The 27,427-nt window shown below is 45.0% G+C and overlaps 1 protein-coding gene across 1 annotated transcript in view; it reads left to right on the top strand.

The window, feature by feature from the left end:
• caprin2 (caprin family member 2) overlaps positions 1–27,427 on the top strand; it is a 108,476-nt gene that overhangs the window by 8,028 nt on the left and 73,021 nt on the right. Inside the window, exons 5-7 of the mRNA XM_034163744.1 lie at positions 955–1,193; positions 2,714–2,796; positions 10,946–11,059. Coding sequence (XP_034019635.1) covers positions 955–1,193; positions 2,714–2,796; positions 10,946–11,059 — 436 coding nt within the window. The remainder of the gene's footprint in view (positions 1–954; positions 1,194–2,713; positions 2,797–10,945; positions 11,060–27,427) is intronic.

The following is a 27,427-nucleotide window of genomic DNA, read 5'->3' as shown; positions in this document are numbered from 1 at the left end:
CCAAGACATTTCTGTGATGTTTGATTTACTTGATACCTTGGCTAATGATGGCGATGGTCCACTCCGTCCATCACGGACATGTTTCCATCCCAGCAGCTGGGGGGCGCTGATGAAATGTGTGGTTTGATGTTACTCTGGAATAATTGAGTTTCAAGATCATCTAACATCACTTTTAAATTTATGACAGTGCACATGTACACGCGATGTTAAGTGGAATTAAATGTTCATTATGACTGACTTACAGGTAATGACTCGCGTTTTATCGCCCTCCAGGTGCTGTAACTTGCACTTGATGACAAACATAATTTCAGGTTTCTTGGACCACCTGTAGAGCTCAGCCCCCTAATCCGGCGGTCTAATAGCTTCCTAACGTGGAGGCCATTTGAGTCCTTCACTGAAAGTTTTTGAGAAGCTTTCAAATGTGCTTTTAGCAAATGTTGGAACGGGCTGGTCGTCTCCTGAGGGAGGACTGGGAGGAGGCTCTGAAGAAGACCCCGGGCACACTGTTGGGATTCTATGCCCCAGGGGGCTTGGGAACACCTTACATTCCCCAGAAAGATTTAGAGCACCATGTTTGTACAAGATTGTCTGAAATGACATATGCAGTACTGGATGATCCTGGACATGAGGTGCTCCAGCCTACACATAGCTGCTCCCTTTAGGTGGGTTGGTGGTGGGATGAGGACTTCATTCTCTGTAAAACAGATCAAAGAGCAGCACTATGAAGGAAGATCTTTAGTTGTGCGTTGGACAGTGGTATGTAATATGAAGCTCGCGTGTGGACGTCTTATTGCAGTGGCAACTGACTGCTGAGTCAGCGTCTGAATGCAGTACGGGTGGAGTGTCTACAAGTGTAAATGCAACTCATGACCAAACGGACTGAGACTTGTTTCACAAAGAGTCCATCAAAGTTGCCAAAGTGTTTGACGTGGGCTTGTCACCCTTCCTGTGCAGCTTCTCGGGGCCCAGAAGAAGGCAGTGAAGAAGGAGCAGCTGGCAAAGGTGGAGGTGGACAGGAAGCGGCTGAGCAAAGTACTCCAGTTTCAGTACCTCCTCAGCAGTCTGCAGCAGGAACACATCAGGAGGGACCTGCTGACTGGAAGCAACAAGGCGCCCAAGATTTCAGCCCAGCAGCTACATAACCTGAGCCAGCTCGCCGCTCTGCTGGGGGTAAAGCGGAACAACAGTCTGAGGTGTGTTACCGCCTCGACACTCAGGCTTTGTAAAAGAGCCAAATGTGAGAAAGCAGTCTGACCCCAGTGTGACCTGAAGGGTTTGGGTAATAACTGACATGCAGTGTCTCATGCACGGTGTCGAGTCAAAGCGGAATGAAGAACCAGTCAAAGCTTGCAGTGGCTCTGACACCAGCAGCTCACTGGAGGAAGTTTCTGAAGATGCACCTCTGAGCACTGAAGGCACAGTGTAGCTTTGAGTCGCAGATTTAGGCTGCATGAAAACATACGGATAAGGTGGGTGGAGTTATGTCTGCGTTAAATATCTCGATCAGGAAGCTTAAAATCTGGTACATCATGGTTTTAAGATCTGCTGACCTGAAATGTTTGAAGCTGTCGTAGAGGAGTGACACGTACGTGCTGAACTCAGCCTCATGGGTGGTACAGTCTGTGCTTTCTGACTACTGGTCCCATCTTCAGGTAGAAATGGGAAGTAAATTTTGTCAAATCTCCACAAATGCATCCCAGTGCACCTACAGCACGTGTCACATGCTGGAATAATTGAGTAGGGTTGCATCAGGAGTAATCCAGTGTAAAATTGGCAAGCAAACATGCAGATCACTAATACTGAATCAGTCAAGGCCCAGAAAGACAATGACCACTACTGGTGCTTCTGTCCAGTAGAGTGCCAGGAGAACATGTCCAAAGACTGAGGGACAGGATGGATGTTAGAAGTTTGGAAGTGAGTCAGGACTTTGAATGTTGGCAGTATGATGATAAAGACAGAGAAGATTGGCTGATATGATGGAGAGAAGAAAGGTGGACATACTGAAGTAAGAGCAGGAGCTTCAGAGGTGGGCTCCAGTTGTATCGTGCTGAGGAGAGGAGGAGAAATGGTGTTGGGGTCATCTTAAAGGAAGCGTATGTTCAGAGTGTGCTGGAGGTTAAGCGAGTAGACACTCACTTAACCATACAGGGTGACGAGTGTGAAGCTGGAAATTGAAGGTGTGACAGGTAGATTGTGAGATGGAGAAAGATTTCTGGAGTGAGTTGGATGAGATGGTGGAAGCTTGAGTCGGCACTGGAAGGATGTTAAGTGAAGCTGAACACCTACTGCAGCCGGTGAAGGAAATAACTGGAAGATACTGCAAGGAAGATGAGGATTTTTGGTGTTGTAATGAAGTACAGAAAGAGGATGACCACAAAGAACTGGGAAAGGAGACAGACGCAGCAGATTAATGCAGCTGTGCTCATAATTATCAAATTATTTTTTTTCCCTAAAAATTAAACAAATGTAAAATGTTTCCGCTCTTAATTATCAGTGGACAAGTTAAGTCGTATCATGAACCAAATCCACACCCACGAACCTCTTCTAGCTGTTGAGACGACTGGCCCCGGCTGACGAGGGAATTCTGTCTCTTCTTGAGGCCTCCTTCTCCAGGGAGGTCTGGAGGTGGTCGTGTGACTGTTGGTTTCTGGCTTCTGGTTCATGGTGGGCCATTCTGCTCTGACGATTCTTCTGCTGACTCTTCACCCTACAGTTTGGAGGCCCAGATGGATCAGGCAGCTCTGGTTTACATGGACCTGCTGGAGGCTAAAGACGAGCCAGTCGTTGGCTCCACATGTGAGTACAGAAACCAACCGTCACAAACAAATGTTTGAACCAAAAATGAAGCAACTTTGAAATGATTGAACAGTTTTCCACAACAATACCTTGGAGGTCATGTAAACTCCTCGTCGGGTATGAAATAAATTGTCACAAATGTTATTTGAATGGAAAAAAATACTGCAGTTTGAAACAAGTAAAGTCTTACTTAGAGCTCTGTGGTCTGAGGGTATTTCCTCAGTTTTTATCACACTTTCTCTCCCCCACCCATCTTTTTTGTTTCCCCATAATGCTCGTGTTGCTTATCCTACTGTTTAGAAGAACCTCAGCTTTCTGAATGACACATATTTGTCCAGAACACTGGGTAGAAGATTTAATTTGGCTCTATGAAATGTTTTTAGAAATTCTTCAAATCTTTAGTGAATGCTCCATTTTTTTTTTTCATTTATATAGCGGCAAATCACAACAAAGTTTCCTCAGGGCACTTCACACAGTAAGGTCTAACCTTACCAACCCCCAGAGCAAGAACACAGGTGACAGTGGTAAGAAAAAAAACTCCCTCTGAGGAAGAAACCTCAAGCAGACCAGACTCAGAGGGGTGACCCTCTGCTTGGGCCATGATACAAACATAAATTACAGAACAATTCACAAAACAAATATGCAGAAAATTCTGGGAGTCCATGCAGAAGTAGACATCACGCCCATCCATGGATGGAGCTGCACCTCAAACAGAGAAAAAACATAATCAGGCATCAGAAAGACAATACAGTATAATTTGTCGGTATTAATTAACAAGAAAAACCGAAGAAATACTAAAGTGACCGCCGGCCACTAGCCCTAAACTTCACTAACAGACCCAGACTTTAGATAAAGTTGAGGCCGCGACATGCTCTGTTTACTAATAAAATGAATTAACTGTAAAAAAACATAGTAACATACTATGACAGTATGCTAGCCATATGAAAGTGAAAATAAGTGCATCTTAAGTCTGGACTTGAAAATCTCCATAGAATCTGACTGTTTTATTGACGCAGGGAGATCATTCCACAGAACAGGGGCGCGATAAGCGAAAGCTCTGACCCGCAGACTTCTTATTCACCCTAGGGACACAAAGTAGTCCTGCACCCTGAGAACGTAAAGCCCGGGTTGGTACGTAAGGTTTAATTAGGTCAATTGATGTGCCAGTCCATGATCAGTTTTATATGCTAGTAGCAGAACCTTAAAATGTGATCTCACTGGGACAGGAAGCCAGTGAAGAGATGCCAAAATGGGTGTAATGTGATCGAACTTGCTGCTTCATGTCAAAAGTCTGGCAGCAGCATTTTGAACCAGTTGGAGAGCCCTAAAGGTGCATTTACACATAAGCAAGACACGTTAAGAATGTCATTTTTCTGTCATTCCTGACATTCTTAATGTGACTTAACGCATCTGAACAGGTTTCTTAATAGTGCGTGTTGGTGCATGATATTCTTGATATTCATTGAACATGTTTTTGCCTGTCAAAAATCTTCCTCAAATGTCACACACCACCCTCATTTCGTCTCACGTCGTGGAGGTCGCAACTGAGCATATTGATCTGTCTAGATGAGTATTGATCCTTAATAGAAAGTGACAATGTTCGTAGTGGTTCCTGTGATGGTTCTTGGAGCCCAAACGCGTTATTACGAAGTGACACGGAAACTTTCAAGTTTTGACGCGACTTGTAACACGGCGTCACATTTCACTGTGCGCCACCACGAATCAGTTTTCTGTCACGTGCACACAATTAAACTCGGCTCCAAATGTCGTTCCACAGTTCCTGCGGAAGCTCCTCAGAACGCTCCTGCAGGTGTTCCACCTGCTGTTGTAACCGATGAGCGGGAGAACGAGTCTGAGCAACCAGAGGAGTGAGAGAAGACTCACGTGCAGCCAGATATCTCTGCACCTCCTCCAGTCCGGCAGAGGAAGAAGTACGCGCACAATTAAACCCTGCTGCACCACATTCAGTTTGATTGCTGACACCAACTCGGCTAAAAGTCCAATTTCAGTGCTCTTCAGCGCGCTCCTGCAGGTGTTCCTCCTGCTGCATGAGCCTGATGTTTGGGAAAATGCACGAGACGAGAGCCGCATGAAGCCACACGTGTGGCTCTGCCCGTCTCCTCCTCCTCTCTACACTCCATGGCACAGAGCCCAACTACGCATAGTCAGTGTGTGTGTGTGGAGACAATTCACCTCATTCACAACATGACAGAACTTAATGATGTGCTGTTACGCGCAACAACACGGAACACTATTCTTGACCGTGCGTAATGGTTCCTGATAATTTTCCAGCAACACGTGTCATTAATCGTAACGCATGGTAACAGGTTGCAGCAGTTCCTGAGGACACCTGTCGCCTCTGCCCCGAATCATCACATTCGTGATCAGCGGCCAAGAATGTGTACTTCGTGGCATTCGTGACTTGTCGTCGTTATGTGTAAATGCAGAATAATGCTGGACTGCGGTAAACCAGAAAATAGAACATTGCAGTAGTCCAATCTAGAAGAGACAAACACATGGATCAGGATCTCAACATCAGCCAGATGGGATGAATCTTCACTATATTTTGCAGGTGGAAGAAAGCAGTCCTCATAATATTTCTAATGTGGAGGTCAAAGGACAACATAGGATCAAAAATTACCCCAAGGTTCCCCACTTTGTCAGTGTGATGTATGACACATGAGCCTAGGCTGAGCATTAACTGATCAAATTGATGCAGATGTCTCACTGGACCAAGAACAATCATTTCAGTCTTATCAGAGTTTAAAAGCAGGATGTTGCTAAACATCCAACTTCTCACTGATGCAAGGCAATCTTCCAAAGATTTTATGTGAATGAGATGACCAGCAGTTATCGGCATATATAACTGAGTATCATCAGCATAGCAGTGAAAGGCAATCCCAAAACGCCACAAAATGTGCCCAAGGGGTGCTGTATAAAGGGAGAAAAGCAGGGGGCCTAAAACCGACCCCTGTGGAACCCCAAGTTTCATGTCACTAAGGTCACCAACTGTATTAAAGTATGCCACATTATTTGTCTCAAGGTCACAGTCCTAATCATTCCAATAACATAGTTTGTACCATCTCTGACTGAATGTTATGGAGCAAATATGGTGATGTCAGTTTCTACAGGGGTCAAATATTGCTCCAATTTTGGTTTTAAAAAAAAAGTGAGGCAAATTATTGGTTGAGCTAATAGGTTTATTACCTTTTTTCTGTTTTTATCACTGCTTTAATTTGTGATTTCTATAATGGCCATTTATTCCCTTGCAACAGACTGGCATCCTGTCAAGAGTGTACCCCACCTTATGACATCTGACCGCTGGGATAGGCTGTAGTGCTTGACCGCCCCCCCCCCCCCCCCCCCCCCCGTGACCCCGTGATCTTAATTGGAGTAAGCGTGTATAGAAATGGATGGATGGATTTATTGAGTTTACAGTACAACTGGAAAGTATTTACAGGTCTTCAGTTTTTCCACATTTTATTTCACAGCCTTATTCCAGAACAGAGGTCATTGTTTGATACAATACCCCATAATGACAAAATGAATTTTTTTTAATTTTTTGCTAATTTATTAAAAATACAAACCTAACCTAAATTACATGTGCATATGTATTCACAGCCTTTGCTCAATGCTTTGTTGATGCACCTCTGGCAGCAATTCCGTCTTAAAAGGCACATGACAGCCCACCTGGAGTTTGACAAAATGCACCTCGGACTCTCAGACCAGGAGAAACAAAATTCTCTGGTCTGATGAGACAAAGATTGAACTCTCTGACCACCCTGCTCAGAGTGCCGCTCTCATTGAACCGACATCTGTTATTTTGGCATTGTGGGATATCTTGCGCCCACAGATTGAGCTCGCCAGACTACTTTCTCCACCCTGCTCAGTGTGCCGCTCTCGTTGAAGCGACAACACACAGAATGTGTCTCTTTGTCCCAGATTGATCTCTTTCAGTGCAGCTTCTTGTTCTGACTTGAACACCAAGTTAACACGCAAGTCTTTCATCTCCAACTGTAAATGGTCATCAAAACATTCCAGTCGTATCGTTTTGAACTCTTCCGCATCAGACTCCATCGTGTCAATGTTTACAGTGTGCTTAAACAATAACAGGTGAAGTTGCTCATGGACCTTTAAGTTTCGTAAATATTTATTATGGCCACTCTTAAAACTTCAGTTCTCTTTATAATTCTATTACTGGTAAGTTTTAGAATTGATTTAGATGAGATATACTCATTATCTCACAGGAATAGATCAGTTATCTGGGAACTACTTTTTGCGCAGGAATCAAGCACGTCGGCCGCTGGTGCGTACTAACACAGAATACCCTGAAACTGGACAGTTCGGCCATAACGAGAGCGTCCACTTTTAGCTTGTCATAAACTAAGCTAGTGGTGCTCGTGAAACTGTGCTCTTTAGCATGATGTTTGGAGGAAACCAGGCACCATCCCTACAGTGAAGCATGGTGGTGGCAGCATCATGCTGTGGGGATGTTTTTCAGCAGCAGGAACTGGGAGACTAGTCAGGATTGAGGGAAAGATGAATGCAGCAATGTACAGAGACATCCTGGATGAAAACCTGCTCCAGAGCGCTCTGGACCTCAGACTGAGGCAACGGTTCAGCTTTCAGCAGGACAGTGACCCTAAACACACAGCCAAGATACCAAAGGAGTGGCTTCAGGACAACTCTGTGAATGTCCTTGAGTGGCCCAGCCAGAGCCCAGACCTGAATCTGACTGAACATCTCTGAATCAGAAAAGTTTTATTGCCATATGAGTGAACAAGGTCACAATATTAGGAAACTGCTGCAGTACTTGGTGCTAACATAAAAAAATAGAGCAGTAAAACAAGTAATATATAATAAAACTTTACACTATAACAATGTTGCAAAATGTACAAAATGTATGAGCTAAGATAAATAAATGGCGGTGATAGCAACAATGTAGAGTTCTAAAGGTTCTTGTTGAGGAGCCTAACAGCAGAGGGGAAAAAACTGTTCTTATGGCGGGAGGTTCTGGTCCGAAGGGACCGTAGCCTCCTGCCTGAGGGGAGGAGGTCAAAAAGGCTATATCCAGGGTGAGAAGGATCTCTGGAGTGCACCGATGCTCCCCATCCAACCTGATGGAGCTTGAGAGGTGGTGCAATGAGGAATGGACCAAACTGTCCAAAGATAGGTGCACCAAGCTTGTGGCATCATATTCAAGAAGACTTGAGGCTGGAATTGCTGCCAAAGCTGCATCAACAAAGTATTAAACAAAGGCTGTGAATACTTATGGACATGTGATTTCTTAGGTTTTTATTTTTAATACATTCGCAAAAAGTCCCCCCCCCCAACTTTATTCATGTTGTTATTATGGGGTGTGGTGAGCAGAATTTTGAGGCAAAAAATGAATTCACTCCATTTTGGAATAAGGCTGTAACACAACACAATGTGGAAAGTGAAATGCTTTGATACTTTCCAGATGCACGGTACCATATTTTCTAAAGTAAATGTATCAAAAAATGATTGACTCCTGTAAAAGCCCGATTATAAATGGTTATTAATATGAATAATGTGCCTAATTTTTCAGTAGACATGCTGCACCAGTGTATGATGCAGGACGTCTGAAACTAAATGACACTTTTTTTTTTTCTATACAACTTGGTTTGATTTTGAACATGCGCACTCGTCAGCTAAATTTGAAAAGGTGATGCATTTTAAAGTTGCACAAGGAGACTGATCTGGATAGACCTGAGTGCTAATTTTGACTGACGAGACTAAATCTGTCATTGGCCTTTTTTTCTAATTCAAGGCAGATGAAGCCGATGTTGACGAAAAATATGAGACTAAAATGTTTTGCATGAAATAAAAGCAATTTTTTGTCTTTATTTTGTCTACAAGCAAATTGTAAATTAATTGCCTTCAGAATGTTGCAGCAGACTGTTGTACTTGTATTTCCTGTACTACTGCTGTCACCTTGTGGTTACAACATGAAACTACATGGAGTGAGCAGATCTTGTGGAAGAAGTCTTGGTAGCTGGTCCCATTTTTGTCATGAGACTGCCAGGAAAACTGAATGTTGAATTGCGTCTGGCAGGAAGTCTTGCATATCTAAAATACTGGGGAAAAACACCACAAACCTTCAGTTGGTTAACAAGTGCACGTTGTCAGGTCATTGTAACATTCTTTACTTCAGATGTCAAATTGAATCAATTTTATTTATATAGCGCCAAATCACAACAAACAGTTGCCCCAAGGCGCTTTATATTGTAAGGCAAGGCCATACAATAATTACAGAAAAACCCCAACGGTCAAAACGACCCCCTGTGAGCAAGCACTTGGCTACAGTGGGAAGGAAAAACTCCCTTTTAACAGGAAGAAACCTCCAGCAGAACCAGGCTCAGGGAGGGGCAGTCTTCTGCTGGGACTGGTTGGGGCTGAGGGAGAGAACCAGGAAAAAGACATGCTGTGGAAGAGAGCAGAGATCGATCACTAATGATTAAATGCAGAGTGGTGCATACAGAGCAAAAAGAGAAAGAAACACTCAGTGCATCATGGGAACCCCCCAGCAGTCTACGTCTATAGCAGCATAACTAAGGGATGGTTCAGGGTCACCTGATCCAGCCCTAACTATAAGCTTTAGCAAAAAGGAAAGTTTTACGTCTAATCTTAAAAGTAGAGAGGGTGTCTGTCTCCCTGATCTGAATTGGGAGCTGGTTCCACAGGAGAGGAGCCTGAAAGCTGAAGGCTCTGCCTCCCATTCTACTCTTACAAACCCTAGGAACTACAAGTAAGCCTGCAGTCTGAGAGCGAAGCGCTCTATTGGGGTGATGTGGTACTATGAGGTCCCTAAGATAAGATGGGACCTGATTATTCAAAACCTTATAAGAAGAAGAATTTAAAATTCTATTCTAGAATTAACAGGAAGCCAATAAAGAGAAGCCAATATGGGTGAGATATGCTCTCTCCTTCTAGTCCCCGTCAGTACTCTAGCTGCAGCATTTTGAATTAACTGAAGGCTTTTCAGGGAACTTTTAGGACAACCTGATAATAATGAATTACAATAGTCCAGCCTAGAGGAAATAAATGCATGAATTAGTTTTTCAGCATCACTCTGAGACAAGACCTTTCTGATTTTAGAGATATTGCGTAAATGCAAAAAAGCAGTCCTACATATTTGTTTAATATGCGCTTTGAATGACATATCCTGATCAAAAATGACTCCAAGATTTCTCACAGTATTACTAGAGGTCAGGGTAATGCCATCCAGAGTAAGGATCTGGTTAGACACCATGTTTCTAAGATTTGTGGGGCCAAGTACAATAACTTCAGTTTTATGAGTTTAAAAGCAGGAAATTAGAGGTCATCCATGTCCTTATGTCTGTAAGACAATCCTGCAGTTTAGCTAATTGGTGTGTGTCCTCTGGCTTCATGGATAGATCAAGCTGGGTATCATCTGCGTAACAATGAAAATTTAAGCAATGCCGTCTAATAATACTGCCTAAGGGAAGCATGTATAAAGTGAATAAAATTGGTCCTAGCACAGAACCTTGTGGAACTCCATAATTAACCTTAGTCTGTGAAGAAGATTCCCCATTTACATGAACAAATTGTAATCTATTAGACAAATATGATTCAAACCACCGCAGCGCAGTGCCTTTAATACCTATGGCATGCTCTAATCTCTGTAATAAAATTTTATGGTCAACAGTATCAAAAGCAGCACTGAGGTCTAACAGAACAAGCACAGAAATGAGTCCACTGTCTGAGGCCATAAGATCATTTGTAACCTTCACTAATGCTGTTTCTGTACTATGATGAATTCTAAAACCTGACTGAAACTCTTCAAATAGACCATTCCTCTGCAGATGATCAGTTAGCTGTTTTACAAATACCCTTTCAACCCTTCCCTACCAACTTCAAGATGTGTGAAACACTATATTGACTGAAATAACCACAAGTTATCTAATCTTTTTTTTTTTATCAGACTAAAATACATTCAGTTTTCTTCTTGACTAAAACTACAGTAGAATTAAGACTTTTATTGGACTGAAACTTGACTAATAAAAATGTGAATGACTAAAACTAATAAGGACATTTGACAGAAGATGACTAAATTTAAAAACGGGAGCAGACGTGGGGTAACGGGTCACTGCTGCTCTGTCTTCAGTTAAGCTGGTGAATGAGGAGCTCACCATGATGTTGGCCAACAAGTACTTCAGCTGTCTTCCACCTCCAGCCAACAGCATTCCAGAGGCGCCGCAGAGCTCCGCCGCGCTCAGCAGTAAGAACACTGGTGACTGGTCCTGGTGTGGTGTCGTTCTGGGTGCACGCTGCTCTCTCATGCCATGTCAGTTTCTTCACCAGTCTTTAAAGGATGGAGAAGCTGCTTTTTATTTTATCCCAGAAACAAACGCAGCATGCGAGGTGTCGTTTGGTGGAGAGGTGAAGGGAACTTCTTCCACACGTGGGAATTTTTTAAATATCTGCAGCACACATTAGACATGAACACAAGCCAAAGAGTGTAGATGTTCCCTGCACCTCCACAGGATTGTAACAGGACAGGACAACTTGAAGCGGGACATTTGACTGAGGATTTGGGAGTGCAGAGGGCTGATTCAGACTTTTCTGTCCAAACACATCCCTCCTGTAATTTGGCAAACTTCCTTCGCTGCTGATGTGTCTTGCTGATTTGTGGCAGTTCAGAGTGACACTAATGGCCCTGTCGCACCTCGAGGATTTAGTCTGCGTATGCCAACCGTATTAGAAACGCTGGCATACCTGTAATAAATTAATCCAGCTGTTGCACCTTTAAGACTTTACCAGTGTATACGAACAGCCCCGTTTCCACAGAGTGGTTTGGTATTACACGTGTCAGAACGGTTAAGTCTGGCTTGGTGCGTGTGTCCACCACCAGGCTAATCCTGTTGTTTGGCAGGTGGAACATTTAAATATTGACAAGCACGTCATCGAGCACATGCACGGTGTTGCATGGCATCTCTGCTTCACACGGGGCGGAAAACCAGTAATTTGAACATTTTATTTTTCTTTGAGTCATGGCTTTTTAATTTCAACGCTTGCAGACAGAATCGTCTGATGGCTTTTAATGAATGAGGCACTTTGACTTTCATCTTCTTCTTGAGGTGCAGAGAAGCTGGGGGGGGGGGGGGGGGCTCTGCTGACGGCAGACAGCAACGGATATACCTGTAGCAGATGGGATGTTGGTCCTGTATCGGCCTAGCCACAACAGGTGCTGCAGCTCAACCACTTGATAGACAACCTCCGGCGTAGAAACCATGGTCTGACAGAACCAAGTGTGCAAAGGGCCGGAGTCGAAACCATGATCTGACGGAACCGAGTGTGCAAAGGGCTGGTATCACAGACATTTCTTTAGCCAGGACAAGGAATTCAAGTATTTTCAGATCTTGTTTTCCAAGGAGGCTTTATGTGGATATACTTTTTGGTCAGACTGATGTTGAAACGATCAGGTGAGACTTCATATTTTATATCCCGTAACTTATTAGACGTACACCTGTGTATATCAGCGTTTTTTAATAGTCAGCATCCATCCATCCATTTTCTTCCGCTTTATCCGGAGTCGGGCCGCAGGGGCAGCAGCTCAAACAAAGCCGCCCAGACCTCCCGATCCAAACACACCTCCCCCAGCTCCTCCGGGGGAACCCCAAGGCGTTCCCAAGCCAGCCAAGAGATGTAGTCCCTCCAGTGTGTCCTGGGTCTTCCCCGGGGCCTCCTCCCAATGGGACGTGCCCGGAACACCTCTCCAGCGAGGTGTCCAGGGGGCATCCGGAAAAGATGCCCGAGCCACCTCAACTGACTCCTTTCGACGTGGAGGAGCAGCGGCTCGACTCCGAGATCCTCCCGAGTGAACAAGCTGGTTAAATCGTCAAGGTGCGACAGGGCCTTAAAAAATTGTCTCTATTTGAGGACTTCACGCAGAAGGCGATGGCCCAGCTGGACACCATTCCAGAAATGCTTCAGACAACAGAACTGCTGGGAGAAGTGTGTGTGAGACAAAGTCTGAGGAATCACAGGAGTGTTCTGTTTGGTCAGGAAAGTCTGAATCCGCTGAGCAGAATGAGTGGCTGAGGGACCTCCAGGTGCAGCTGCTTCAGCACGAATTTCACTGACACTCTCCACGTGCCCAAACCCTCCGTTAAAATGGAACCTGTGCTAATCGCCACGTTCTGTGAAAGGGTGACATGACGGTCTTCCATGACCAAACTCCATATTCTGTCAGTCACTTGGTCATATCAGCTTGTGGATGGTCTCAGACCCTTCTATCATGAAACTCTGCTGGCGGTGCAGTGCAGTGCTTGTCTGCCCCCTTTGACTTTGTGCATGTGACTGACGCGCTCTGTGGATGAGGAAAAAAATCACACATATGCAACAAGGTTCCCTTCACCTCTCTATCAAATGACATCTCACATGCTGAGTTTGTTTCTGTGGGATAAAATGAGGTCAGGTAGTGTGTGTGTGTGTGTGTGTGTGTGTGTGTGTGTGTGTGTGTGTGTGTGTGTGTGTGTGTGTGTGTGTGTGTGTGTGTTTAAAAAATAAACAAAATATAAAAAAAATCTGCCTCTCTGTGGAAGGTGGTATGTGTGTCCCTCAAGCCTGGGTAATCTAGTCCATGGCCTACTGGGGGTCCACATGCACCCCCCAGCTTGATTTCCTTGGTAAGTTATGTATGTAGATCTACTGCATCAGGAAAATAAGACATACAAAATGTGTTTGAGCCTAATACCTGTTGTGAACGGACTGAAAAATTAGGGGTACGGAAAATGATCAGCCCAGACAGTTATCATTTTAATATATCAGTAAATTAGGTGTCATTTGGAAGGTCTTGAGGTAACTTGTGGTATTGATTAAATGTCAGTTATATCATTGGTTATGTAAATATAGGCCAAAAGGTCACATGTACTCTAAGGAAGTCAAAATTCACCACCTTCCCAATTTAAAAAGCTGCTATGGCCAAACTGCTTGAAACTTCTTAACCAAATTTTCAGAAGTTTTAAGGTAGGCACCAAGAATGTTTTTGACTGTAAAGAATTCCAGAGGGCTGCCACAGTTTCAGAGATTAACCCCTTTGTGATGATGCAATGTACCATTTTTGCACTTATGGCCAAACACTGCTCATCACTGATGGTGAGGAGTATGTTGGTGGTTCAGTTCCTCAGGTTACACAAGTCCCAAGGACAGGGACGCGCTCTCTGGCGGTGCCCGACCCTCTTCCTGATTGCTGTATGGGGAAACGTAAGAGTCCATCATACATCATCACTCAGACAGAACCTGATGATGGCCTTGAAGAAATTGAGCATGCCTGCTGGTAGAATCTCCTGTGGGTGCTGGTCCGTCTTCACGTATCAAAGGCAAAGATACAAACAATACTAGGATGGGGTGGGTACATTTCACTCACTGGTGAGAGTCCATCACGACTGACTATAGATTATTACCCAATCATTTACAAAACCAATTACAGAGTATGAGACTGTCCAGGAATGTCTTTGTTATGCTGAGGATGCGGCTCATGAGGTGGGACAGAAATATGTGATAACATCATTTGATCTAGGTGTTTGTATGAAGGCATATCCTTTGATCTGGGCTGAAGAGAGGAGATACACAGACCATATCATTCTTACTGGATCATTCCACCTTGCATCAGTATACCTCAAGATGATTGCGAAGAAGATGGAAAGAACTGGACTTTCAGATGTTCTCATTGAAGCTGGGTTGATATCAACTGGATCCTTGCTCTTCAATTCTCAAAGGCATAAAACTATTCCAGGGCCATCAGTTTCCATGAGCTTATCATGGAATCTCTTGAACGCTTGCTCCTCACACAGTTCATGGCTTCATGCAATGAAGCTGAGATGTTCTCTTCTCTGCCAAAGCAGTCGAAAGCTCGCCTTCAGATGCTTGGTGTCTTGTATCTCACCCATATTGGCCTCTCTTCATTGGCTTCCTGTTAATTCTAGAATAGAATTTAAAATTCTTCTTCTTACTTATAAGGTTTTGAATAATCAGGTCCCATCTTATCTTAGGGACCTCGTAGTACCATATCACCCCAATAGAGCGCTTCGCTCTCAGACTGCAGGCTTACTTGTAGTTCCTAGGATTTGTAAGAGTAGAATGGGAGGCAGAGCCTTCAGCTTTCAGGCTCCTCTCCTGTGGAACCAGCTCCCAATTCAGATCAGGGAGACAGACACCCTCTCTACTTTTAAGATTAGGCTTAAAACTTTCCTTTTTGCTAAAGCTTATAGTTAGGGCTGGATCAGGTGACCCTGAACCATCCCTTAGTTATGCTGCTATAGACGTAGACTGCTGGGGGGTTCCCATGATGCACTGAGTGTTTCTTTCTCTTTTTGCTCTGTATGCACCACTCTGCATTTAATCATTAGTGATTGATCTCTGCTCCCCTCCACAGCATGTCTTTTTCCTGGTTCTCTCCCTCAGCCCCAACCAGTCCCAGCAGAAGACTGCCCCTCCCTGAGCCTGGTTCTGCTGTAGGTTTCTTCCTGTTAAAAGGGAGTTTTTCCTTCCCACTGTCGCCAAGTGCTTGCTCACAGGGGGTCGTTTTGACCGTTGGGGTTTTACATAATTATTGTATGGCCTTGCCTTACAATATAAAACGCCTTGGGGCAACTGTTTGTTGTGATTTGGCGCTATATAAAAAAATTGATTGAATTGATTGATTGTCATCAATTTCACATGATGCTGAAAGTACTGCTCTGAATGACCCACACGTTTGTTCATATGTGATGGAGTACACAGCGTTCAAAAATAGTGCTCGAAAAGACAAACCTGGAAAAGGCACAACTGTGGGTTTCATACATGGATCATATATGGTTGTTGCTCAGTCTCGTACGGGCTGTTAAAACCAACATCTACCCCTATATACTCAGGGCCTGTGCTTGATGCCTGACTTGTTCTTCAGTTTCAGTGGCTTCAATTATGCCAGGTACTTGACGTACTTTTCTACACACTTGGTGACCATCACTGTCCCATCCTGGAGCAACGGACGTCTTGAAGTGTGGTGCATTCACCGTGGCCCAATCGTTTATACCTGGCAATTGATGTCCCGTGGACAAAACCATAGAGACATTCAGGCATCATTCTATATCACGAAGAGGTGGAGGTTCTGGAGCTGGACTGATGGGTATACAGACGAACTATGATGCTTATCAGAGGTAGTGTAAGACAACCAAGGAGAGAGCAAAGTATCTCCAAGCAGCATATGGGATGGCTGATGTGATGGAGACAGAGGAACAATCCTCCAGGACATCCAGCCAACTGAAGTGAAGAGAGGAGAAAGCTGTGTCGAGAAAACGGTTGATACATTTGAAACCTTTGTCAATCCATTTGATTCTGCTGACAAAGAGACTGGTTTGCATTTTGTCACGTGTCTCTGCATCACCAGAAATGGAAATTGATCTTCTCCGAGCAGAAGAAGCTGGGTTTGAGGGGGCGCAAGCATTTATCAACGAGACTGCAGAAAGGAACTGGGTTCTCTGACCCAATCAAGAAACTGAAACTGAAGATGTTTGGCAACATGAAAAAGAGCAAGAAACTAATAAGGAAGTCCAGTATAGCCAACAGGGGAATGGAGCATTCCAGTTGCTGGTGAAGTCTCAGAAGTTGTTTCATAAGCTTGACCTTCCAAAACTGATGAGCTTCTAACTCACACCTGTTCTGTACAGTCTTCCATTGGCTGATGGGTTCTTGTGTAAGACGGACAAATCTAAAGGGATACGCCACTTGGTGTGTGTGACAGCAAGGATGCCACAGTCACATCATATCCCAATGAAATATTGGTGATAGAGGATGGAAATGCAGTGTTCCACCATCTACGTGACCTACCAGACAAATTTTCAGGTATTGCAAGAAAAGTCCTGGAGGAATCCAATCTGAAGTCAAGCTCTGCATGTGTGTTTATCACTGATATGTACACTCCCAGTTCAGTGAAGGTGATGGAGGTGTGGGAGATGAACTCATTGTGAACTGTGGTGAAATGAAGTGACCAAAGGACTGCAAAGTATTCCTGTCTAACAATAAGATGCTGCTGGTGAAGGTGTTACTCGATACTTGGAGTAGTGCACCAACGGCTCTGATCTTTCGTGGTCGAAGTTGTCCTTGTCCATGAAGGAAGTGCATACATGTTGAGATCAACTGGAGACACAATGTCCTGTGTTGAGATAGAATCCCCGCAGTCCAATCAGGAGGAGACAGACACCAGAGTTGTCATACTGCATCTATGCTCAGGACATGAGGCATGTAAAGGCCAGGGTGAAAACACCTGATACAGATATATTTTTCATCCTGCTTCACCATGCTCATCGGCTGCACTGACATCAGCAAACTGGCAGAATCATATAGTGCAGAGTTTACAGCAGCACTACTCAGGCTACATGCCTTTTCAGGTTGTGACAGCATTAGCGCATTCAGATCTAAAGGAAAGGCAAAACCCTTGATACGGTTGCAGAAGCATCAGAAATTCCAGGCAGCATTTGCAGAACTAGGGGACTCATGGATGGTTGCTAAGGGGGTGGTGGCTTTGCTAGAGGAATTCACCTGCCTCCTGTATGGGGACAGACGAGTAATAAAAGCGAATACATTGAGACATACTCAACTTCTGAAGAAGTGTGGTGAGGGTGGAAGGCTGAAGCTATCCAAGAAGACTGACCGAGCCTCTTTGCCACCGTGTCAGAGCTCCTTAGTTGAGCACATCAACCGGGTAAATTTCTAAGTTGGTATATGGAAGCATGCACATAGACCTAAACCAGACATTTCTGATCCTACCAAAGGTCATGTCTGGACTGTTGAAGGTGGGCATATTCAGCCAAAATGGTCGGGAAAGAATGTGCTGCCAACCGAACTGGACGTTAGTGACACCATGAACCAAGAGGAGGAGGACAAAGTGACAGTGATACTGAGAGTGGAGCAGTGATGGTGACGGTGAAGGCTAGATTGGTTCCAAGTCACCCATCATTTTGCAAAATTTGGCAGTTTGATAAATAATGCTTATCAATGAAGGGAAGAAGCCAAAATACAACTTGAGTGTGGGCGTAATTTTACCAGAGGTTTGTATGGCCCAGGAAACACTTTCTGACTAAGTGACAAAATGGTACATTACGTTATCGGTGCAAAGGGGTTCATCTCTGAAACTGTGGCACCCCTCTGGAATTCTTTACAGTCAAAAACATTATTGGTGCCTACCTTAAAAAAAATCTGAGAATTTGGTTAAAAAGCTCCAAGTGGTTTGGCCATAGCAGCATTTTAAATCAGGCAGGTGATGAATTTTGACTTTACAGTACACATGACCTTTTGGCCTATATTTACATAACCAATGACATAACCGACATTTAATCACTTTTAATTTTGTACCACTTTATTTAATAATAAAGTGGCACAAAATTTATTTAATGTTAACATTATTTTTCTGATGAAAAATAATCGTGACCTGACTCCGGATAAAGCGGAAGAAAATGGATGGATGGATGGCATTATTTTTCTGATGCAGTAGGCTGTACATAATGACATACCAAAGCAGTTGAGCTCTGTGTGTGTGGGGGGGGGGGGGGGCATATGGCCCCCTAGTAGCCCACAGAGTAACAAGAAGCTTGGGGGTTTCAGGGTTCAGTGCAGTATCTTGGCTGTTCCTGTGACTGCACTTTTCTGGACAGAGTCCTCTGATGCTGTGCCTGTAATCTGCTGGAGCCACTCTTCCAATTTGGGGCTGTACAGCTCCTAGTGCTCCTACAGAGCATCCAGACTAGTCACTGCACTTCACTTTTTCAGCATCTTATGTCACAGCCTTATTCCAAAATGGAGTGAATTCATTTTTTTCCCTCCACAATTCTGCTCACAACACCCCATAATGACATGTTTTTTTTTTTTTTTTAATTTTTGTAAATTTATCAAAAAAAAAAAACTCATCTTGGCAGGTTTCAGATGGCTTGCATGGAATGCATGATGTATCTTCATGGATCTTGGAAGGCAGAGATGGACAGAAACAGGATTAATGATTTTAGCAATGGGGAATGGGCCAACGAACCTGGGAGCCATCTTTTTGGGAACCCCACGAAGTGTCAGGTGACATGTAGATAGCTAGACCCGTTGTCCCAGAACATAGAACGGCACTGAGGTTCTCCTGCGACCAGCTGCTTTCCTGTAGCTTTTGGAAGATTTCAATAAAGTTCTCCGTGCCTGCCCCCAAGTTCATCGACACCGCATAATGAACCCAAGGGAACAGGTGATTGCAGATCTGCAGGGGAAAACAGAGATGGTTAATGACCAAACATAACATGAAAAGGGGAGTAACCAAAAGCTGAAGTGGGGAGACTGTTATGGGCAAGTTCAATCCATGGTAGCTGTGAAGACCAGGAAGACGGAGACTGCAAAGCTAGGATCCAGAATCCTTTCTCTAATTCCTGATTGAGGCATTCAGTTTGTCCATTCGATTGGGGATGATATCCTGACGTAAGGCTGGATGTGACCCCGAGGAGATGGCAGAACTCCCTCCAGAACTGCGAGACGAATTGCAGACCCCTGTCAGACACAATATCTTGTGGCAGACCGTGTAACCTGAAGACATGGGTAAGTAAAGCAACAGCAGTATCTTTAGCAGAAGGTAAACCAGACAGGGGAACAAAATGAACCATCTTAGACAATCTATCAACAACAGTCAAAATTAAAAAAAAAAAAGTGACCATGGCTGCACTGGAATAGGTAATGGTAATGGAGTCCCTGCAGGTGGATGTTTTGTGCATCACACAGACGGAACAAGCATTAACATATTCAATAACATCAGCTAACATTTGTGGCCACCAGAATCATTGTTTAAGTACAAACATGGTTCTCTGGATACCGGGATGACAGGAAAAGTGACTGTCGTGACCCCAACGAATAACTTCCCCTCAATAACACCCCTCAATGATGCAGGAACTAATAATTTGCCTCTCAGGCATTCTGGAGGAATAGGTGTATCACTCACTACTGACTTTATCTTAGACTCGATGTCCCAAGTTAGAGCTGACACAAAACCAGTTTCTGGAAGGATGGTTTCAGGGCTGGAGACAGCGTCCATAGAGTCCCCCTGACAGGACAGCGCATCAGGTTTCCCATTCTTCAACCCAGGACGATATGAGGACTCAAAGTTAAACTGGCTAAAGAATATCACCCACCGGGCCTGGCGTGCATTAAGCCACTTAGCCATGCAGAGATACACTAGGTTCTTATGATCAGTTCAGACTAGGAATGGCACCTCCAGCCAGTGGCGCCACTATTACCACCAGCAGCTTGCGGTCTCCGATGCTGTATTTACGTTTGGCAGCTGAGAGTTTTTTGAACAGGAAAGCACATGGATATAACTTATTGTCACTGGCCTTGACCTGAGAAAGAATGGCCCCGACACCAATGTCAGAAGCATCTACTTTGACCACAAACTGCTGGGTGGGGTCAGGAAGAAGCAGAACGCAGGCCGTAGTGAAACGATGCTTTAGGTTCAGAAAAACTGCTTCACACTCTGAGGTCCAAACAAAGGACCGGAATGAGGAGGTGAGCTCATGTAAGGGAGCCGAAATGGAACTAAAGTTGCAAATAAACTTACGGTAAAAGTTAGTAAAACCGAGGAACCTCTGGATGCCCCACCGGCAACTGGGAACCACCCACTCCCGGACCGCAGCAATTTTTGCCGGATCCATGTGGATCTCTCCCTCCAAAATCACAGAACCCAAAAAACATCATTCACTAAGTTCTGGAAAACAGCTGGTGCATTTGTGAGACCGAACGGCATTACTAGGTAGTGGCTGGTCAGGGTATTAAAAGCAGTCTTCCAAACATAACCGGAGGGAATCATCACCAAATGATACGCATTGCGAAGATCCAGCTTAGTAAAAATCTTGGCCCCCTCTAAGAGCTCAAAGGCGGAGGAGATTAGTGGCAGGGGCTAACTATTTTTAATCATGACATCATTAAGACCTCGGTAATCTATGCAGTGGCGGAGGGATTTATCCTTTTTCTCAACGATAAAACCTCCGCCCCTGCTGGTGAAGATGAGGGATGAATTAAGCCAGCCGCGAGAGACTCCTGAATATAGGTGTTCATTGCCACTCATTCAGGTGCAGACAAAGAAAACAGCTTCCCCCGGGGGGGTGGCCCCCGGGAGGTCATTGGCACAATCATACTCGCGGTGTGGAGGTAACGATTTAGCCTTAGCTTTGCTGAAGACTTCAAGATCATGGTAGCAGACTGGGACCCCTTCTACATCTGACTTGTTTACACTAGATAAGACAACAGGCTTGGACAGACAAGAATTGTTACAAGAAGGTCCCCATGACTCTACTTTTCCCTGAGACCAATCTACACTGGGTTTGTGGCATTGTAACCAGGGGCACCCCAGAGTCACGGAGTGAGTCATTTTATCAAAAATATGGAAACTAATATCCTCAGAATGATTATCTAGAATAGTCATATGCACTGACTGAGTGAGGTACACAATCTGACCCAGATCACTACCATTTACAGCATGTGCCACCAGGGGCGTGAAAGCTGGTACAATTTAAGGTGGAGGGACCTGGCGAGAGAGGACAACATGAGATTAGTCAGCTCCAGAATCAACAAACACAGGGCAGAACAGTGTGGTATTATCAGACTTAAATCCTGCTGTTAACACATTAGCAGAGGTGGAAGAGATTGTGCTCTGACTCACCCGCACTATTGCTCTCGGCCACACTGGGGCACCCCTGATTGGACAGAGTGCAATTAAATGACCTGATTGTCAACAGTAAAAGCAAAGTCCTTCCACACAGCAGCACCTCTCATTCTTCGCTGGAGAGACAAGCCCGTCCCACTTGCATTGTTTCATTGGCCGCAGAGGAGGAGGCATGGTCCCCGGGACGGCTGGAGGCGGCCAATTGGTTGAACGAGGAAGCGGCTCGTGGAGGGAGATGGTGGCTGTCTCGGCGTGATCAGTACTTACCACCAGTGCGATGAGGTCATCAAGGCTTTCTGGCAAATCAACCGTGATCAGCTGACTCTGGATGCTATTGTGCAGGCCCTGGAAAAAGGCATTGTGGAGAGCGCGGGATTTCATTCACTCTTCGCGGCCAGAATCCGAAAGTCAATGGCATAATCAGCTACCCGGTGAGTGCCTTGCTTGACCTTCATCAGTGAATGTGCTGCCTCGTGTCCAGGAGAGGTGTGTTGGAATACCTGCTGCAAAGAGTTAGTGAAGGCTGCAAGGGAGGACCAAGATGGCGACTTGCGCCTCCATTCAGCCATGGCCCGATGCTGCTGCCTGGCCGGTCAGGTGAGTGATCACGAATGCTATCTTCACCTTTTCAGACGGAAACACTGGTGACATTAACTTGAAATGTAACTCACACCGAGTGATGAAGGGCTTAACATCCCCCGACTCTCTGGAGAACCGCTCAGGCCGGGAGAGTTGATTACAAACGTCAGAAATGGGTACGGGAGCTGGCAGGGCAGCTGCCAGTTCCGGAAGTGACGGAGCAGTGTGAACCGTGTTGGTCATATTCTGACGCTTCATGGTAGACAGAAGCTAATCCATCTGAGAGCTCCCAGAGGCCATGAAGGAGTTCTGCCATTTAGCAGATTCAGTGATACCAGAGTTCAGGCCGGCAAGCTGGTCCTCTTGTTGAGCTAGCTGTTGGCTGTGGTGGGGTCCGCACCCACTGGAAAGCATCCACGCCCGCTGCATCCATAGTTGGCCAGATCGATCTATCAGGTATGACTAGCAAAGCAGCGTGGACACAAATGCAGGACACAAACACAGCTCTGTAGTTTTAAGGCGTTTACTTGAAATGTTAGCAGGGGTCGGTACACAGGCAGGCAGTTCAGAATGAGCATAAGTACAAAAAAACATCAGGCTGAGGCATGGCCGAGGTACACGGGCAGGTAATCAAAAAACACGAAGCAATCAAGGCAAGGCAAAAGAAACAAGAACAGAGCTGGAAGGAAGGCACAAGGTGCATCGATCTGGCGAGAGACAAAGGCAAACTGAAGAGGTGTGTGGAGAAGCTCCCAGAACCAGGGTGTGGCCAGACAGAGGTACGCCCACCATCAAGAGCCGAGAGAGAGAGAAACAAGAGCATGACGCAGAAAAACAAGCAAAACAGATCAACACCACAGCAAACAAAATACCAGAAAAATAAATAAAACATAACACATACCAACTCAAATGCAGATTCTGACAACCTCAAGTCTTCTTGAATATGATGTCACAAGCTTGGTGCACCTATCTTTTGGTAGTTTGGTCCATTCCTCTTTGCAGCACCTCTCAAGCTCCGTCAGGTTGGATGGGGAGCGTCAGTGCACAGACATTTTCAGATCTCACCTGTTGTGGAGAAAATTGTCTCCCTTGCTGCTGGTGAACACGGTGAAATAAACACTTTAAGTCTACCGATGGTCTTTATTAATTTATTTCAAGATCTTGAAAGGCATACAGTCATACAGAACACAAAAGTTCTATTGGGAGGTGAAGTGCCCCTTTCCTCTGTCAGCACCTTTAAGCCCTGGGAGAATGACTCGCCCCAGGGGGTGTGGTTACGGACACGGAGCTCCGAGAAGCATAATGTTATGAGTTTCACAGAACGGTTAATGACATGATTTCACAGAATAAGTGAAAACATCGGCTTGCAGCTGTGTGTTCAGAGATAATCGCATCTTCAGAAATGATCAGAACCTTCTGTGGCTGGAGCCGTTCTTCTACCAGCAGACATCTTTATCTTATCAGTAAGAATACACGTAAGGATGTCCCACGGCTGCAACAACCACTCTGCATTTATGCATGAATACAGCAGCATGATTTTATATGAAGGCATGGGAATAAAGTATAAGCATTTCTAAAACATCTGTAACACTTAAGCATTTATAAGCATTCTACCACACCAACCCCCTTTGGTAACATCGTGAAAATTCAAGAAAACAAAACGATAAGACAGCCGGGCAATGAAACATCAACAAATACACCATCTAAGACTTTCAGTAAATGCATCATAAATTACCCCAGAATGTGCTGTTTTTGCAAGAGCCTGGTGCTCTCCAAGGAGACGGAGCATGAAGGTGGGGGGGAGAGGTCTCTACGCTATGCACACAGCTATACTCCCAAGACAAAACTCAGATGGTTGGGAGACATTAATTTCTAGACATAGATATAATATTCAGTGTTGTAGTGAGGTTCATCAAAAAACGGTAACGAATGGTGCAGAAAGCTTTTTACCCAAAAGACGACTCCAAACCTAGTAACTGCAGCCGACGGGTATGAGTCAAAACCACATGATCGATGTAGGTGTGGACAGTAAAGGGACTGGTCTCCATTTGATGCCACCAGCTAGGGGGAGGTGATGGTCTAGTAGCTAAGGTGTTGGGTTTGAGCCCAGAAGATCCTCTGTTCAAATCCCAGTCTGACTGGAAGGGCCCTTAGTGATTTTACCTTAGCTGTGTGAAGTGCTTTGAGGCAACTCTGTTGTGATTTGGCGCTATATAAAGGAAATAAATTGAATTGGGCAAGGTCTTTAATCCCCTATTGTTCCCAGTGTGTAGTGAGCACCTTGTATGGTGTGAATGTGTGGCATTATTGTAAAGCGCTTCGAGCATCTGATGCAGATGGAAAAGTGCTATATAAATGCAGTCCATTTACCATCTGTCATTTCAATTGCGGATTTTGACAGCATGTGACTTGTCATAGTTCTGGGCGACACTCAGGGTGTCATATTCTATTTACGTGACACTAACCTAAGCTCTATCCGATATAGTCTCTGATTAATCAGAGGGCATTCAGAATGTTTCCCCGCACAAGGTGGGGGGGCAGAAACCCTACTGTGACAGAGCCGTTCCCTACAAAACAAATGGGGAACCTTTTCTCTGGGCAGGTGTGATATGGGAATAGCCATGGAGATAGGTTCCATAACTTTTGGGAATGCTAACAAATCCATCTGACAGTAACAACTTGTATTGTCTGTTAGTGGGTTCATCCACGTTATATTAAGAGAAACAGAGAAATCAGCTTTGTAAACCATCACACCTTTGTCAGGGTGGATGGCCAATCCTGTGAGGCAGTGGGCCTTTTCCGTGGTCACAGTGTGGTCAACCATATGTGGCATGTGAGCGCAAATGTAACAGGGAGTGCTATTCCGTCCATGTACCGTGAAATTCATTCATCTCCACCATTCAGTCAGGTGGAACATGTGCATGGGAGTGTAGTTCCTGTCGGTTTGAAGTGTCCTACGTGCTGCGTTTAATGTGGTTTGTTAGAGCGGCCACCATGAGATGGGAGAGATGATGAGCAACACAATAAGCCCAGAAACCCACATATTCCCGGGTGGCAGAGTGAATGCTGCTGAGGTCTTTCTCCTGACATTTTAAGGTTATCCGTAAGGCATGTAATTACATTAAAGTGTACATGAATTGTGGCATGACCCTTTCTGTGACTACCATGGTATAGGAGAGGAGGAGGATCTGGAATGGGCTAGCCACATCTTAGCTCTCCAGCTTTTCTGTCTGAAGCCTTTTACCACCACAAAGGGAATGAAGTAGTCCAGAAGCCAATGATGGGGGGCAGCTTTCACTTATACGCAAATTTCTGCCAGTTAAGGTTAGAGCAGTCTGCTCACATGGAGCTGTGGATGGAGGAGAGGCCTGTGGTGGGTCCATTGCAACATGAGGTGGAGCTGCAAACGGTCTCAAGAGTGAGCGCATTTCCTCATCAGGACAGTGGGGGGGGGGGGGGTGCGCCGCGCCTTTGTCCATGACAAACCTGTTTCAGCACACAATTTTACAATTTGGTTTTTCGTGTGCTGTTCTCTTGCTCCACTGCACCCCCACTTGCCAGGTGATGGAACAGTGTTTCCTTAAGTCAGTTCCCAGAAAGTCACCGACTTGTTGAATCACTTCGTTTGAGAAATGTGGGCCGTTGTCACTTCAAATTTTGGAGGGAACGCTCCATCTTGGAATAATTGGTCATAATGGGGCTTTTGCCACCACACCAGCTGTTTGAGCTGATGAGGGAGAGGCTTCCACCCATTTTGACCACGTCAGCCCTGACAAGACAATATTTTTTCCCTTCAGATGGTGTTCGTTCAGTAAAATCGATCTGAATATGTTTGAAAGGATGTGTTGGTGCTTGATGTGCAGGTTTGGAATGGTTTACTGCTGTTTTGTGTGATGCAAATTAGGCAAGAGTTGCAATACTTGGACTGTTATTACGAATGGGCGGCAGATTTAGCAGCGACATTCCCAGCAGCATTGTCTCGTGAAACAAGGTCAGGGGCCTCGGCATGGGCTACAAGGGCTGAAGGCAGCAAGATGGCGGACAGGAGGTCAGCGACCAATAAGTGGTTCAAAATGGGTTTACCATCAAACTTAAGAAACTTGCAGTATTGCCAAAGGGTCAAAATCATGCACCATGTTGAATTTGTAGGGACAGTCAGTGTAAATAGTCAGTTCCACTGCTTGCGCTGAGTACTGATGAGTACTGAAACACGACGCCAGCAGCATCAACTCTGAAACCACAGCAAAGCCAATGAGATTAGTTCTTGTAGCCGGGTTCCTAGAAGCAGAACCATCAACATACAACACAAGGTTGGGGTTGTCAAACGACGTGTCATTCAGGTCAAGTCGAGGGGTACAAGACTGTAGGAGGATTGCCAGACAATCACTGGTTCCCATCCATCAGGAGGGGAAGTAAGGATGCAGGATTCAGTGTGTTGCAGTGCCTCACTTCGACGTAAGGCATGTCCAAATTGCAGGTATGGTAACTCAAAAATTGTGCATCGGTCCAATGTGAGGTGTGTTGTTCCAGCAGGATGTGTGACACAGCGTGTGGGACCTGGACGGGTGAAAGGCGAGTAGCCCACTAGGTCATGTGACGCAAGCGTCACTTTCTCTGCAGCAGCCACAGCACGCAGGCAAGGAGGTAAACCTGCTGCCACCAACTCCAGTTTGGCAGAAAAATAGGCAACGGGGCAAAGTATGTCACCATGTTGCTGAAGGAGCACAGACATCATGCAACCATTGCCTTCATCCACAGTTTGAGTAAATGGCGTGGCTGAATCAGGCAGGCCCACAGTGGGCGGGGTCTGGAGTCAGTGAAGGCCCAGTTAGCATCAGAATTCCAAATTATGTATGTAGAGCAGGGGTATTCAATTCATTCTAGAAAGGGCTGAGACGGTGCAGGTTTTCTTTGCAACAACCAACTCCAGCAGGTTATAGTACAGCTAGAGCAGCAGCTAGAGTACTAACGGGGACTAGGAGAGAGCATATCTCACCCATATTGGCCTCTCTTCATTGGCTTCCTGTTAATTCTAGAATAGAATTTAAACTTCTTCTTACTTATAAGGTTTTGAATAATCAGGTCCCATCTTATCTTAGGGACCTCATAGTACCATATCACCCCAATAGAGCGCTTCGCTCTCAGACTGCAGGCTTACTTGTAGTTCCTAGGGTTTGTAAGAGTAGAATGGGAGGCAGAGCCTTCAGCTTTCAGGCTCCTCTCCTGTGGAACCAGCTCCCAATTCAGATCAGGGAGACAGACACCCTCTCTACTTTTAAGATTAGGCTTAAAACTTTCCTTTTTGCTAAAGCTTATAGTTAGGGCTGGATCAGGTGACCCTGAACC

Source organism: Thalassophryne amazonica, chromosome 22, assembly GCF_902500255.1.
Source record: "Thalassophryne amazonica chromosome 22, fThaAma1.1, whole genome shotgun sequence".
Classification (NCBI taxonomy): Eukaryota; Metazoa; Chordata; class Actinopteri; order Batrachoidiformes; family Batrachoididae; genus Thalassophryne; species Thalassophryne amazonica.
Note: the sequence above shows the minus strand (reverse complement) of the source record. Positions and strands in the feature narration are given on the sequence as shown.